The following is a 17136-nucleotide window of genomic DNA, read 5'->3' on the forward strand; positions in this document are numbered from 1 at the left end:
AAGTATGACTGAAGTATGACAAATATTTTTGCTGCTTTTGGCAACCTGTTTGTTTGAGTTCATATCTGGAGTTAATGCATTTGTTTTTAATGTGTTAAATAGCATGGAATATTTAGTGAGCTTGTGCTTATATAAAATGAATTGATAAAATGAGATTTGTAAAAATATAAAAATAATAACAATAATAAAAAATAAAAAAATTCTTGTGGTACAAGACACTGTGGCATGGCAATCAGATGAAAGGGGGCCCTTGGTGTTGCTATAGCCCCAGGGCCCAATGTGTTCTTAATCCGGGCCTGCCAAAGACTATAGAATAACACAAGACGCGTCACTCGTATTGTTTTGAATGAGAGAAAGTGTAACGCGCAATATGGCGGAATAAGTCCCGCCTTCTAAATAAGAGCCAAAAAAGTCATCGCGTCACTGCAGCGGCCGTTAGAATCACCGGTTTCTATAGAAACAGTCAGACGCGCGCCTCCAAAGAGATGCGCATTTAGGTCTGCGCATGCACATTAGCTTGATCCAGCCTGAAAAATACATTTTTTTTGTCATGATTCGAGCGTTTAGAAACTAAATTTATGAGCCGGTTGTTGTTAGATTTCATTGGTGATTTCAAATATGAAATTTAATCGTAAGGTTGGCGAACAGTTTTGGAGAATTTGATGTTTCCCCATTCAAAGAGATTGCATGATGCCCAGGATGCCCGAGAGGCATTTCAAAGATGGCCGCCGAGTGAAATGACTTGTCTTAAAGGCAGGCTTTGGCTATACTGACCTGGTTTTAAAGCTATGTCTTGGCCTTCAAACATCTTAAAATACACATATGTAGACCAGGGAAATCAAATTTTAGATTTTTTGACCTTAGTAATTATGAAACTCTGCATACGGCCCTGATTGTGTTATCATAAGCGCTGCAGTTTTGTCGTATGCCACTTTAAATGCTCGAACTCTTAAAGCAGGATGGATTCTGATTGGCTGTCAGTGTTTTTATCATTCATCAGCTGGAAAAATCATTCTGAAAGTGATTCCAATGAAATGGTTTCTCTGTGTCATTATAGTTGGTGTGAACTCTGTTATTCTTTCACATTTAGAACGATTTTTAGGATGATATCATTATCGTTATAGTAATCATTCAAACAATTAATTCAGTTGTGAACCCACATACCTGTCCTCTGACTGATGCCTCAGTCTCCACTTGTGAGAATTTTCTTCACTTTTCTATTAATAAAGTGGAGTCTGTCAGACAGCTCACGACTAAGAGCTCTGTCGCTGCAGCACACTCTGCGGTGTTTGAACAGTTTGAACCAGTCTCACTATCATTCCTTAATGAAGTAGTGCAACAAATGAAAATTACAAAATTGCCCCTTGGACCTTGCGTGGTTAAAGCTATTTTTTTTTTCAGCTACATCTTTTGGCCAAGGTCAAACCATTTTTGAATCGCTCCGACCTTGAGAAAGCTATTCATGCTTTTATCAGCACAAGATTAGATGACTGTAATGCGCTTTATGCTGGTGTCTCACAGTCGTCCCTCAGACGCCTTCAGCTTGTGCAGAATGCTGCAGCCCGTCTTTTGACCAACACACGCAAACGTGAGCACATGACCCCGATTCTTCATTCGCTCCACTGGCTTCCAGTTTTCAACTCTTCCAGAGTTGATTTTAAGATTGTATTGTTTGTTTTTAAAGCTCTCAACGGCCTTGCCCCACCTTATGTAACTGAGATGCTGGCTCTTTGTCAGACAAACAGGGCTCTTAGGTCAACAAATAAACTTTTGCTGGAAGTCCCAAGGTCACGGTACAAACACTGGGGTGACCGGGCTTTCTCTGTAGCTCGGCCCAGACTCTGGAATAAGCTTCCCGCTGATACGCACACCATCACTGACCTGGGCCTTTTTAAAGCTAAGCTTAAAACTTATTTATTTAGACTGGCTTTTAATATCTAGCAGTTGTTTTGACATGTTTGTGTATTTTATGTATTTCTTGTAGTTGGCTTTTTAATTTTAGTTTTTATTGGAAAGCACTTTGGTTCACCTTGAGTGTTGTAAAGGGCTGTATAAATAAATGATGATTGATTGATTGATTGATCTTTGGTGTGAAACATGTCGTCATTGCATGCATGTTGTGCCAAAGCAATGATAAATGATCCAGTTTAGCTCACATATAGATTTCTGTTGTGCTTTGAGTTTTGAAACAATTTGAAGAAGTTTTCAGAAATGGGTCCTAGTGATTGTAAAAAACTAATAATTCAATAATCAAGAACTTAAGATACAAAACATACACCAAAACCCAAGTAGTGCAGGTACCAAACAGTTCTAAACTCGCAGCTTTGGTTCTTTCTGGCTGGTTGGGTAAGCGATTATTAGTAAACGACAAACAAACAGTTCATATGATTTACCTCATATAACTGTGTGCAGATGGCATCAATGAAAGACACTTGCATGCTGGGAATTTTATCCTGCTTCTCCCTGTTCATCAGATCCTTGGAAAGAATGAAGTCACATGGTTATTGTCGTTTGACCTGGTCTTATAAAACACAGCAGGAACGTTTCTGTAAAATAAGTGAAGCTCTTACAATAGGTTCAATGTTTAGCTCTCGCCGCTCCTTATCGCCCTGTTCAAAGAACTCTGTGGCGACCAGTTCTGCTATCTGTTGAGACACAAACATGTTTATTATTGAATCGCCATCTTAAACATTATGACAATTATACAACACCTTCCTGTCTGTTATTAGAAGCCGGGTTATTATTAGTTATTACATTGACAAATTTTTTATATTAACTAATATATTATTAGATTATGGGTTATTAGTATCCTTTGCAAAAGTGTTTTAGAGTCATGTGACGGATTTCTGGCTGTGTTTACAAGAGAACACTGAATGTCCACTATGATTTAACAATAGAGTCTGAATTAACGCGTAATGCATTGAAAATAATTGATGTTCGTTTATCTTATCATCTCTGAAATAACTATATAAAGCATACAGACTGCATACGTCATTCTTAACATGGCCTCATGCACAGTAAATATTAAGTCTGTAGGTCACGAGTTTGCGTAATTCTTGTCTAAATGATGGTCGTTGAGTAGGATCGCAGCTGAACCTTCACCCTCTGTTAATTAGCTTGTTAATTACTGAAGAGAGAGAAAAAGACTGGAATAGAACGAGAGGAGGAGGAGATGAGGACGTTTCAAGAGCTATTTTAAGTCTTTCTGATTCTCCACTGATTATAGATGAATGCGTCTGGCTTTTATTATACACTCTGAAAAATTCTGAGTTAAAAACAACCCAAGTTGGGTTAAAAATGGATAAATCCAGCGATTGGGTTAAATGTTTGTCCAACTTGCTGGGTAGTTTTATTTAACCCAAATATTGTTTAAAAATTATTGTATTGCTTGTTTAAAATGAACCCAAAACCTAACAATAAACACTTATTAAATTGCTTATTAATAAATGTTCACCTTTTGATTATTATTGTTGCCTCTAGTAATTATGTGTCTGATTTTTAATTTCCAACCTATTTTGGGTTCATTTTAAGACAGTCATACAGTAATTTTTAAACAATAGTTGAGTTAAATAAAACTACCCAACAGACTGGACAAACACTTAACCCAATCGCTGGGTTTGTCCATTTTCAACCCAACTTGGGTTGTATTTAACCCATAATTTTTCAGAGTGTACACCAAATTGTGTGCGTGTTTACCTTCTTCTGTACAGGCCAGGGTTTTGTAATAGCTGAGATATCACATGCTGTCATCAGCATCGACCTGCAGGAGATTATAACATCATAATGAAGAAATATAAACAGCCGGCGCATGTATAAACACATTCAGCTCTTCCCGACACTCACCGCAGCAGATCTCTGTGATACTCGTCCTCCCAAACAAACTGACTGTTCTTCGCCAGCTCAAAGAATTCTGTTCTTTTTCTGCAAAGACATCAGGATTAGCATTATGATGAATAGCAAGAATTAAACATATAGAAATCGGTAACAGAGCGATCAAATAGAAGCCGATTAATAAATCTCTTTTGTATGTTTCTGAAAGCAGCTGTATGTGACATCTGGTACCTACTTCATGTAGAGAGCCAGGTCAGTGGCCAGAATAGCCTTCTCAATCATCTTCAGTGTGGCCTTGTACTCGTCCAGAGAGAGACCGCTGAGAATCTGATTACCCTGAGAGAAAACAACCGACAACAGAGCCTCTGCTTTAAAACAAACAACAAAAGTTTTATTCTAGCTTCATGTATTCTTTTTTTTTTTTTCAACACTTGAATGTGGGTAAGTTTCATTAAAAAAAGCAACATTTTGAACAAAAAGCTGAGAAAATTGCATTTTTGTCAAAGACTACAACATGCGTCAGCAATGCTTCTATCACTTGTTTCTGCTGCTTCTTCCCCTGTGTTTTGATCCGAAGATTCTGGACTCTTTCAGAAGATGAATAACAGCGCCCCCTACCATATAACAGTGAGTTAAGGGGAACCTAATATGCAAAATTCACTTCTGCATGGTGTTTGGACATAAATGTGTGTTGGCAGTGTGCGAACACAACCAACCTATAATAATAAAAATCCAAACACTCCTTTTTTTTAATCCCCATAAATCATAAGCAGTGTCTCAGAACAAGCTGTTTCCAGATCCCTGGCCGTTTGAACATAGAACCGCCCTGAGTGAGTTCACAGCGAGTTGTACACAGTCCGCCATTGCTGCACTGACGAGAACGTCTCCCAAGTGTTTTAGGAGTTCTGTAGCTGGATGGATTAATCCACAGAGCTCTCTCCATTTACTTCCTAAATCTCAGCCACTAAAAAATGAGGTGGATTCATTTTGTTTTCCACAAAAATGCTCCCTCAACTCTACCGAAATTTGTTTATGTCTGCGCAAATCATTTCACACCGGACTGCTTTGTGAACGAATATCAATACAAAGGGACAATACAAAACAGAGGTTGAGCTAAAAATATGTTACTCAAGGATAGATCAGTTCGTGATCCAGCTTACAGTCTCCAGAGTGATACTGGATACAGCAGTAATGAAGGTGAGAGCACTTTATTACAGTTCATCAGAGTTGATTTACGGATATAAAGTTTACCAGTTTATTAAACACCACCCAAAAGGCATAAGGTCTTTATATATTTGTTTACTGTTAGTTGTAACGAGTGTTTCTGTGTAATTCGCTGTGTATGTTGATGATAATACAAGGGAAAGAGAGAGAGTTTATGGACAATATTTTAATGCACACTTGCAGTGTTTTATTAAGCTCTTACAGAGATTTTCTAGAGTGAAAACGGACGCTTCATATTTTGTGTGAAATACAATAAACATCATATAACTGATCGGTAAAGTCGAACGGGTCCTGTACAGCAGGCTTGTGCTAATGTAGTGGATAAAAACAAGAAGACAATATAAGTTATAACCGTAATTGAACTAAACTATGCCTGTTCTATCTCCATGCAGCATATATTCGCAGTTTCTAAATGAATCCTGACACCGGAGAATCAGCTCTTGAAGCTCCGCCCTCTTAGGATGAGTGCAGCAGCTCATTTGCATTTAAAGGGACACACACTGAAACAGCGCGTTTTTCCTCAACCCCAAAAAACGGCAATTTTAACATGCTATAAACAATTATTTGTGGGGTATTTTGAGCTAAAACTTCACATACACGCTCTGGGGACATCAGAGACTTATTTTACATCTTGTAAAATGGGGCATAATAGGTCCCCTTTAAAAAACAATTTCCAAAAGAGGTTTTCGCAGCGATGCCAGAGAACAACAATTTTTGGTTTACCAAACAACCTTTCATGAACAGTTCTTAAAAAAACAGTTTGTTTTGGTGTGAAGACAAATTTAATATAGAACCACAATGTGCAATGGAAAGCTTCCAAGGATGTTAAAGGATCTTCATGATCCATAGCTGCCAAAAATTGATCTTTTTAAAGGTGTGAGATGCTGGGGTGTGTTGCTTTATTAGAGTCAGAAGTCCCAATGATATGCTGATCTCTGACTCAGGTCACTCCTTCAAATAATTTTTATCATCTGACAGTATATAAAAGAACACGTCCCATCAAAAAAGCCACACAATTTGAGGTTTCATTCTTATCTGTACTGGAAATGGCTTGTTATGTGCCAAAGTTTAATACTTAAGGTTAGTAACTCTAAGTATGAACTACAGCAAAGCCTTTTCTCAACAGCCCAGTCAAGCAAACACAACATAACAACATTAAGGCTCTGGACGATGAGAAAAGCATGGAATTGAATTTGCTGAATGTGAATGACAGTAATCATTCCCCGTGTGTAAATGCTCCTGGAACAGGTTTCTTTTCCAAGACAGAGACTGTCATTGCGTGCAAACTTAGATATTGCTTTTAAAGGTTACTCTGGATTTACAGTGCAGGAGTGAACTACTCTTATCAGCAGATAGAAGAGTCATAGGTCATCCCACTCAAACGATTAACAGGAATGGTTTACACGTTTACAACACGGTACGCTTGTTAATAACTGCTTTAAGGTTCACTCACATACGCTTTCATGTGTTATGTCAGGTTTAGGGTCACTGAAGCATAAATTGACTATTTGACTGATACCAAAATGTTCAAAATCATCATTGAATCTGTCTGTAAGTAATGTGACCAGTACTATAGTTTTTGAATTAAATATAATTTAATATAGTTACGGTGCGTTCACACCAGATGCGAATGAAGCGTTAAGCATGAGTGATTTACATGTTAATTCAATGCAAAGACGTGAATAGACATCCTGTGGCGCGAATTGAGCGTTTTGGGCGTTTGACGCGCGTAACGTGATTCATGCAAATCGTGCTGAACTTTGGTGAAAATTTGCGCCGCGTTAACCAATCAGGAGCTTGCTCTAGTAGTGACGTGATTATGACGTAGTGAGCGGAGGCAGAAATCCGAAACAAATGGAGGACAAAATCATTGTCGCTGTACGATACATCTTCGTACTTTTATAGAAACAGAAATAAAAATAATCTTGCTTGAAAGAAAGTAAGTGAGGAGGTCGGACAATCTGGTAAGTTGTCTTTACTCAATTTGAGATATATATAAATATATATTGAGACTACAAGCTAGCTAAAGCCGGCAAATTGAGCTTATTCGCCGTATTTTACAACTACTGATGAGTTGATGTGTTTATTCAGAGGAAGTGTTCAGAAACGAGACCCTCTCATGACGTGAATTTGCGTCTGTTGTGAAGTGAATGAAGCCAGTAAACTCAAAATGTTCAAGCGTCCAACTACGCGCGGATAGCGCGATTTATTCGTGCAAGTCGCATCTGGTGTGAACACTCCAGTAGAATTGCAATCTTAAATCTGGCCAGTACAGTCTTTGGTTAGTGTACTACATTATATTTGGAAATGCAGGTTTGCATGATGTGCACTTTTACAGTTTTTGGCCATTACTGAAGTCCCTTTTTCAAATGTCTTCATACAGTCTCCATTACTGACTCAACAGTTAGTCTCTTTCTAAACTCGCTTAAAACACAAAATAAGCTTGTGTTTTTCTATTGTATGTATGGCCAATAGAATTGCTGTGGAAATGCACAAAATTTGCCATTATTCTACTGTGAATGTGCTTGAAAGCAGTATGATAGCATTGTAAAAATGTGCTGCAGTAAACACTAGGGGGCGCTGGCTGATGGTCCTTTACATGCAATCACATCATCACCGCATGTCACAAGCTGATTGGCCACTGCTGATCCTGCAGCCAATGAGATTGCTTGCTCAACATTCAAACAGTCTGGTTCAGTGTTTGAGTTCCTCTGAACCCCTCCACCTCCCCAGCTCCACCTGCCTAGATCTGCTGCAGGATTCATGTGTCTGTTTATGCAGCAGTGTGTCCGAATGACATCAATGAAATGCATTTTTCAAAGCAACGACTTCTACACATAATTTGAATACCATTTTGCACTATATTGATGTATGATATACATTTATTAGATTTTAAGATATTTTAATCACAAATGAAGTGGCTGTATTGGCCTTTGGACGGTTAAACCGAATGACCTTTTGACACTTCAAAATCTTTAAAATATGTAGCAAAATATAATCAAAACCTTTTGGATTCAATGAAAGAGATCTAGTTGTACTACCTTACATACTTTGGATGTCATATCTTTGGTTTTTAGTATTATTAAGGCCTTTGGACAAAACATGACCCGTCACGTCACTGACCCTCATATATCTGTGATTAAAGCACTCACTGGACTGTTGAGGATCATGAGGCACTGGTCGAAGTGGTGATGCTCCATCGTGGAGTGGCAGTACAGCTGGGCCAGCGGATGGTCACTTCTGTGGAAACAGTGAAATATACGGCATCATTCGCGTATTTACATCACAAACTGATCCACTGAACGAAAGAACAAACCTTTTGATGTAGGAGTTGTTGACGCCTCTGTGATCCAAATCATGGCTCAGTGTTGCAATCATTAAAGCTAAAACCTCCAAATCACTCAGATTATTCTGTCAATGAAAACACAGCTTTATTATAACATTACAACAGCTTTGAAAGTCACTAAATCTTCTAGTACTGTAAAATACTGTGTGTAAATCCAAATAACTGTAAGAACTTTCCGGTAAACAAGCAAACTAAATCCAATTAGAATTTATCTGGCATGTCAAAACAAGACTTAATAATTCTCAATTCATAAACACCAATGGTAAACAAATAATTCAAGTCAACATAATGCTCTTAGACTTTACTATTAAATGAAAGCATGACTGTATAAATGCAAATGATTAACTACGGCTGTAAACAACAGAAGACATTTACAGTGGAACGCACAATAAAACCGTCCGCTCGTATAACTATAAACTGGTTTCTCTATAAAAGGAATCCGTACGAAGCTTTACTACAACGGCAGACCTCAGTGTGGATCAGCTCAGTGTTTAGTGTCCGTCGAGAGCCCCTGTGTTAGTGATCAGGGTCACTGACCTGAACCCGGCCAGACTTCAGCACAGCAAACATGCACTGCGACGTGTTGAAGGCGTGTCTCCAGTTGTGATAGACCACGTTCTTCCTGTAGTTCTTCTTCACGCTTAAGATCCACTGACACAGACTCTGGAACAGGGACAGATCAACTGCTTACTTCACTAGCTGTACAGATTAAAGACACGCTTAAACCAAACACTTCTGATCATGTGTCTAAGCAGGTTTGGCCTAGCAAAGGGCTTATACTGTATGATTTCATAAAAATGTATATAGAGAATGAGATGGAGACATCTGAGAACATATGCATTGTCTAGAAAACTATTTTACAAATATATTCACCCTCTGTTGAGCTTTATGATTAAAGTTAGTAAAATTAACATAATTTGATAGCACAAATTATTAACAAAATTAAGAATAAGGGTTTACATAATGTTAAAATAAATTGGAAATTTGAGCTAGACAATAAAATAAGAGGAGACTGGAAACAAAGAAACAAAAAATCCATATCGGCAAGAATATGCTTGGAAAATTAATATGAGATATTTCATAATAACACCAGAAATATCCTCTAAGTATATTTCACATTTAGGATGTTGGAGAATTTTGGTGAACTTAAAGCTCATTATACTCAAACACTTTATACTTATAAAAAAATAAAAAAAAATGGACAGAAGCAATTCGGGTAATGTAAGACATTTTTAAGAAACCAAATATAAAGATAGAAAATACAGTTTTGGTTATAGGATCTATATATATCTACAGGTGCTGGTCATATAATTAGAGTATCATCAAAAAGTTGATTTATTTCACTAATTCCATTCAAAAAGTGAAACTTGTATATTATATTCATTCATTACACACAGACTGATATATTTCAAATGTTTATTTCTTTTAATTTTGATGATTATAACTGACAACTAAGGAAAATCCCAAATTCAGTATCAGAAAATTAGAATATTACTTAAGACCAATACAAAGAAAGGATTTTTAGAAATCTTGGCCAACTGAAAAGTATGAACATAAAGTATGAGCATGTACAGCACTCAATACTTAGTTGGGGCTCCTTTTGCCTGAATTACTGCAGCAATGTGGCGTGGCATGGAGTCGATCAGTCTGTGGCACTGCTCAGGTGTTATGAGAGCCCAGGTTGCTCTGATAGTGGCCTTCAGCTCTTCTGCATTGTTGGGTCTGGTATATCGCATCTTCCTCTTCACAATACCCCATAGATTTTCTATGGGGTTAAGGTCAGGTGAGTTTGCTGGCCAATTAAGAACAGGGATACCATGGTCCTTAAACCAGGTACTGGTAACTTTGGCACTGTGTGCCAGTGCCAAGTCCTGTTGGAAAATGAAATCTGCATCTCCATAAAGTTGGTCAGCAGCAGGAAGCATGAAGTGCTCTAAAACTTCCTGGTATACGGCTGCGTTGACCTTGGACCTCAGAAAACACAGTGGACCAACACCAGCAGATGACATGGCACCCCAAACCATCACTGACTGTGGAAACTTTACACTGGACCTCAAGCAACATGGATTGTGTGCCTCTCCTCTCTTCCTCCAGACTCTGGGACCCTGATTTCCAAAGGAAATGCAAAATTTACTTTCATCAGAGAACATAACTTTGGACCACTCAGCAGTAGTCCAGTCCTTTTTGTCTTTAGCCCAGGCGAGACGCTTCTGACGCTGTCTGTTAGTGGCTTGACACAAGGAATGCGACAGCTGAAACCCATGTCTTGCATACGTCTGTGCGTAGTGGTTCTTGAAGCACTGACTCCAGCTGCAGTCCACTCTTTGTGAATCTCCCCCACATTTTTTAATGGGTTTTGTTTCACAATCCTCTCCAGGGTGTGGTTATCCCTTTTGCTTGTACACTCCTTTCTACCACATCTTTTCCTTCCCTTCGCCTCTCTATTAATGTGCTTGGACACAGAGCTCTGTGAACAGTTAGCCTCTTTTGCAATGACCTTTTGTGTCTTGCCCTCCTTGTGCAAGGTGTCAATGGTCGTCTTTTGGACAACGGTCAAGTCAGCAGTCTTCCCCATGATTGTGTAGCCTACAGAACTAGACTGAGAGACCATTTAAAGGCCTTTGCAGGTGTTTTGAGTTAATTAGCTGATTAGAGTGTGGCACCAGGTGTCTTCAATATTGAACCTTTTCACAATATTCTAATTTTCTGAGATACTGAATTTGGGATTTTCCTTAGTTGTCAGTTATAATCATAAAAATTAAAAGAAATAAACATTTGAAATATATCAATCTGTGTGTAATGAATGAATATAATATACAAGTTTCACTTTTTGAATGGAATTATTGAAATAAATCAACTTTTTGATGATATTCTAATTATATGACCAGCACCTGTGTGTGTGTGTGTGTATATATGTGTATATATATATATATATATATATATATATATATATATATATATATATATATATATATATATATATATATATATATATATATATGTGTGTGTGTAAATGTTAACTTTTTAATTTAATTTGTATTTATTTATTTATTTAGATTAAATTTAGATAAAAGTATCCAAGTTGGTTTCTAATCATGTGTTTTTTCAATATGTTGGTGGTGGGTATTATTACAAAACCAAGAAAAAACTATGAAAGGAAAAGAAAGTAGAAGAAAAATAAGGAACAATTATTGGGATTTTTTTTTTTTAAGGAAATGTTTATTTGTATTATTGTGTTAAATGATTTTTAATGGAAAGGCACAATAAAAAAAGGAAAAGAGAGATGTGCTGCAGGAGTGAGATAAACCCTTCAGGATGTGATCAGTGTGTTATCCTGCGACTGATCTGTACTGTGGTGAACCTTCATTCAGTCAGTCAGAGGTAAATCACACCCAGAAACACCAATAAAAACACAGACTTCATGTCCTGCCAGGAGGATCCTCGTCGAACTCTGAAGGCCATAAAAGGAGGCTGTTCAGACGGGCAAACACAGCGAAGCCTGACGTCCTGCTGTAATAGATCTGGTAATTATGGTTCAAACTGCAGGGAAACAGGGCTGCTCTTCATTTTCTGCTTTGTGAGGGTTTATTAAACACATTTATTTATAGCTGGGTGAACAGATGTTTCTGCTCAACTATTGGTGGTGATATCATGAAACACACAAAAACCTTTTCTAAGATGTATTTTGTTACAATATTCTTCTTTTTCCAACCAAAAATGGAAATTCTATCATTTACTCAACCTCGCGTCGTTCCAAACCTGTATGAGGTTTTCATTTTCATTTTTGGGTGTACTTTCCCTTTAATTGCGGAAGAAAAGTCAAGTTGCCAGAGCACGGTTGCTATGTGATTTGATTGTGAAGGTCCTCTGATTGGATTTGAGCAATTTGCTAAGCGGTTGCTTAGGTGTCGTGGCTCAAGCCATTTCAGAACAAGTAAGGGGCGTTTTTAAGCATGTTGAGGAGCGTTCAAACCCCTTTAGCTGTTCTGAAACATGGCTGTTATTACATACACCTGGCAAGGATTCATCAAATAAACTCAGCAACAGCAATACTAATGTAATGAGGTCACAGGTGTGTGTTCTTTTTTTATTACCTGAAGAAATGCACCATGATGCAATGCTGTTGTTCAGAGTGATTATAGAGTGCAACACTCGGGGAAAAACAGTTTTTAAAGATAACCTTTAATGACAGACCTGCTGTGAGTTCTGATGTAGTTAATCAATGGTAAATGCTTTTGCTGAAGCATCCGTTCACATACTTTTAAAACATTCGTGAATTTGTAGTGAAAAACTACATTACCCATGATGCTGTACAGAAATTCCAACTAGGCATATGACGGTATCAAATTTTCATGTTGCGATTAATTGCTGAAACTTTTATAATGGTATTGAAATAAGTTGCAAAAAAAAGTGCTGTCATAGTATAACTTTTAAGAACTCTTTTTCTTATAACAAAAAGTACTCTGAATGTTTAAATACAATAATACAATACATATATAAAGTAAACAACAGGAAACACTTTACAATAAGGTCTCATTATTTAATGCATTAGCTAAGATTGAGCAACAGCTACATTTGTTACAGAAAGTATTATTTTTTGTTAATATTAGTTAAGAAATACAACTAATCATTGTTAGGTTTCCGGGGTAACCGCTGTATTTCTGCTGTTCCATCAGCGCCCTCTGCTGTCAGAGAGTGAACATGCACTTTCATTCAGCGCGTCTCCTTCACTATTCTTAAATGCATTATAAAAAAATTATGAATCGGTAATAAATTATTATTTACAGTATTCTTAAGTGCCCACGATAACAATATCGGGCATATTCACTATTGTGATAAATCGCATTACCGAATATCGGCACATGAATATCTACTCCCAACACCCAAGTCTCCTTGATATTTGGGTCCCAAGATAACTATTCATCTGCTTTTCCATTTTATCATCCGCTCAAAATAGTATGATCAGTTGGAAAAGAAATAGAACGCCTCCTAATAATTTATAATAGTAATGTGAATAATATGAACCTTAAAGGAATAACGGGTACCTTGTACTTCATCTGAAAGTTCTGCACAAGCTTGAGGTCCACAAACATGCGGATGGTTGCTTGGGTCGTCTCCGTGTCCGTCAGGTCGAAGTCACTGAAGCCGAAGTCCAGCAGTCTGAGAGACTGAGACGAGGGGATCGTGGCCGCCTGTGGAGGCAGAACATCATTACACCTCAACACAAACTCACATCCGAACAATAACTCACTCACTCACTCACTCACTCAACACACAACCAAACTGCAAGCACAGAGATCACTGTCTGACAGGCATTAATAATCAATGAGCTGCCATCAGCACAGTCCGCAGTGCGCTTGATTCGTCTCCTCTTGCTGGAAACGGTGCAGAGCATAATGCAGAGCCGTGAATAATCTCTCAAACAGAAAGCAGAATCGCCTGCAGAGATAACATTACTTTCAATCAGTTCAGGTATTAATAGTCACAGGCTATCTGCAGGTATCAGAACTTCCAACGTAATGCTTTTTAATACCATTTTCAAGACCTTTCAGATTTAAGACCAATGATGACAGAATTTTCATTTTGGGGTAAACTATCCCTTTAAGACACAATAATAAACAATTGAGCCTTTTCACATTTCTATACACAAGTTTTATGATTTCAAAAAGCAATTAATTCCAGCCCATTGGCTGCCGGTGAACAGCGTCTCTTTGCCCCGCCCTCAATCACTGTAGTCGTATCTGAGAAGAGTTTGGTTCGTGTTGTTCATGTCGAGAAAAGCAAATCCACTTTGATGAGATTGATACGGTAAAACTGACGCCATCATTACTGTTCGTATCACTGAGATTCAAGAGCTGAGATTCAGATATGATAATGAGTATTTGGTTTCCGACCAATCACAGCAGCCCGAGACATTTGACCAATCAGAGCAGAGCAGCTCTCAGAAAGGCGGAGTTTAGAGAGACCGAATCCTTGAATGAAGCGTTTCAGACACTCAGAGAAAAGAACTGATGCTGCAGTGGATATTATGAGGAAATTAAAGTGTTTTTTTTACCTTGGATGCATGTGAACCTGTTGTAGGAGACTCCAAAACAACATTAGGAAGCTTTAAAATAGCATCATAGGAATTTTATCCCATCATACTCAAAATTAAGCATGGTGTTTTTACATGCCTTATGAAGGCAAAGGCAAATAGTGGTAAATCTGCTTCTGACCTTCGCTTCATAAGAGTAATTGGTGTAATTAACAAACAAATGACTCTCAATTGAAGCAGAAACTCTGCTTCTGTCGACGTCTTAATTGCCTGATTGCCCTCACAGGCCTAATCAGAGAAGGTTTTCCATATGGGAAGCTGAGAGTGCCGTATCCAAGCAACCTGTGCTTCTGGGAAACTCCCAGAGGGAGTCTGAAGCTATAGGAAATCCCTGTTTTCTTCACAAACACTGTGTAGAATAAGACACAATTACAGCAATTTTATCATGGATTTTCATGGACGTTCATTATTTTACTGAGCAAATTCATTAAAGGATTAGTTCACTTTCAAATAAAATTTTCCTGATAATTTACTCTCCTCCATGTCATACAAGATGTTCATGTCTTTCTTTCTTCAGTCAAAAAGAAATTAAGGTTTTTGATGAAAACATTCCAGGATTTTTCTCCTTATAGTGGACTTCAATGGGCACCGAACGGTTGGAGGTCAAAATTACAGTTTCAGTGCAGCTTCAAAGAGCTTTAAACAATACCAGACGAGGAATAAGAGTCTTGTCTAGCCAAACGATCGGTCATTTTCTAAAAAAATACAACTGAATATGATTTATAAACACAACTGATTGCCTTGCACGTGTTTCCGCTTTCCGTATTCTTCAAAAAGCTTACGTATGACATACAGCGTAAGCTTTTTGGAGAATACGGAAAGCGGAAGCACTTACAAAGGCAATCGTTTGTTTATATAAAGCATATACATTAGTATTTTTGTAGCAAATGACCGATCGTTTCACTAGATAAGATCCTTATTCCTCGTCTGTAATTTTGACCTTCAACCGTTTGGTGCCCATTGAAGTCCACTATATGGAGAAAAATCCTGGAATGTTTTCATCAAAAACCTTCATTTCTTTTCCACTGAAGAAAGAAAGACATGAACATCTTGGATGGCACGGGGGTGAGTAAATTGTCAGGAAAATTTTATTTGAAAGTGAACTAATCCTTTAAGTGCCATCCTTCCCCAAGTGATATGGACAGGTGTTTCACATCATACCTGTGACTATATTGTAGTATACTAGTATAGTATGTGTATATCCGCTATTTTACAGTTGCTTTGATCATGGCTTATACATGCAGTTGTTTGTTTCATGAACAGACAGGAAGAGTAATGAAGGGCACATTCAAAATGATAAAGACACATTTCAAAATGAAATAATAATTGTAAATGAAATAAAAATTGTAATTTACCGCAGTTACCTGGAGCGCCCGCGTCTCTTCCTCCGCGGCCGAGGCGTGATAAGAGAGGACCTGTGGAGTATGACACACAGGCGCAGGATGGTAATGGGTTAAAGGGCAAAGAATACATTCAGAATGTCATACTGTTACACAGAATGTATTCAACCAGAACGGGCTGTGTGTGATATAATGGTCTCCCACAATGCAGTGCTGTTCAATTCATCCCCAGAACTGACTGGAAGTAATCAACCAGCATCTCTCTCTCTCGACTCTGTGTTTTTTTATTCAGCTGACAATGGCAGGCACTCTTCTGAAAACATCTAATTGCTTCTGCAGCGCAGCATTTGTTCAGTTTAAAACACTTTGGTGACAATGAATATCCGTGTTACTAGTATCTTGAATTCGCAGATAGTTTGGAACGCATGCAAGCTACAGGGACGATGGAGGCCTACATTGATGAGAGATTGTGTGAAGAGGTTAGAGAACACCCCCATTTGTACAACTCAAGCATGAAAGAATACAAAGAAGTTTGCATGGATTGTAACTCATAAAGGTATTGCAATTTGCATGCGTTGAACGCAAGTGTACGCGTACGAGTCAAGTGAAGTATACGCATTCGACTGTGTAAAAAATGAAGTGTACTTTCTGCTATATGAGTGCACCATCTTTAGTCTTTGATATATTTCAATTCTGAACGTGTCATTTTGTATCATAGTGCTGGACGAGGGAGGGATTATCCCTGACGCCGTCAGCTGCAGGAGACAGCATGAGACCAGCGCTTCTGACTCTGACAGCTCTAGAACGGTGGGATGAAAGAACAGAGAGGAGCTGGAGGAGCAGGACTCATCCATGAGCGCAAGATTAAAGGGGTTTCATCAGGGAAAACATTTCATATACTTTAAGTTCAGTACTATAAGTACTATAAAAACATATTCTAACTTTCAGGACTCAAATGTGTTCTTTTTATTAAAAAAAGGAGTAAAAAACAAATGTCTTCCATTTATTTAAAAAAAAAAATAAGATGAAAAACCTACTTATTATGTTACTTGATCAATGTTTACATTGCAGCACAAAATTATTCCCAAGTTTCCTCTTTTATATAATGGAGGTCAGCTAGAGGCAGGACCGGAGGGGTTAAATTGGTGCCGTGACCCGGATGGGAGTGAGGTTTAGGGGGGTGAGTTTAACGGAGGGGTTGCATTTAGAAAAAGTGAAAGACTAACACTTGTGTAGGTGTACAGCTACATCTAATTGTTTTGATCGTATTTCATTTTTAAGATATGGAATATATTTCAATA

At 37.9% G+C, this 17136-nt stretch overlaps 1 protein-coding gene across 4 annotated transcripts in view; it reads right to left on the reverse strand.

The window, feature by feature from the left end:
* Nucleotides 1-17136, reverse strand: part of pde5ab (phosphodiesterase 5A, cGMP-specific, b) — a 49632-nt gene that overhangs the window by 4280 nt on the left and 28216 nt on the right. For 3 of the 4 annotated variants that reach the window (XM_048186453.1, XM_048186450.1, XM_048186452.1), the window contains exons 11-20: nucleotides 15851-15910; nucleotides 13447-13593; nucleotides 8939-9064; nucleotides 8372-8466; nucleotides 8208-8295; nucleotides 4067-4167; nucleotides 3844-3921; nucleotides 3697-3760; nucleotides 2571-2645; nucleotides 2394-2477 (exon numbers count right to left, since the gene is read on the reverse strand). In XM_048186453.1, coding sequence (XP_048042410.1) covers nucleotides 2394-2477; nucleotides 2571-2645; nucleotides 3697-3760; nucleotides 3844-3921; nucleotides 4067-4167; nucleotides 8208-8295; nucleotides 8372-8466; nucleotides 8939-9064; nucleotides 13447-13593; nucleotides 15851-15910 — 918 coding nt within the window. The remainder of the gene's footprint in view (nucleotides 1-2393; nucleotides 2478-2570; nucleotides 2646-3696; nucleotides 3761-3843; nucleotides 3922-4066; nucleotides 4168-8207; nucleotides 8296-8371; nucleotides 8467-8938; nucleotides 9065-13446; nucleotides 13594-15850; nucleotides 15911-17136) is intronic. The other variant, XM_048186451.1, reaches the window with a different exon arrangement.

Source organism: Megalobrama amblycephala, linkage group LG3 (genome assembly GCF_018812025.1).
Source record: "Megalobrama amblycephala isolate DHTTF-2021 linkage group LG3, ASM1881202v1, whole genome shotgun sequence".
NCBI lineage: Eukaryota > Metazoa > Chordata > Actinopteri > Cypriniformes > Xenocyprididae > Megalobrama > Megalobrama amblycephala.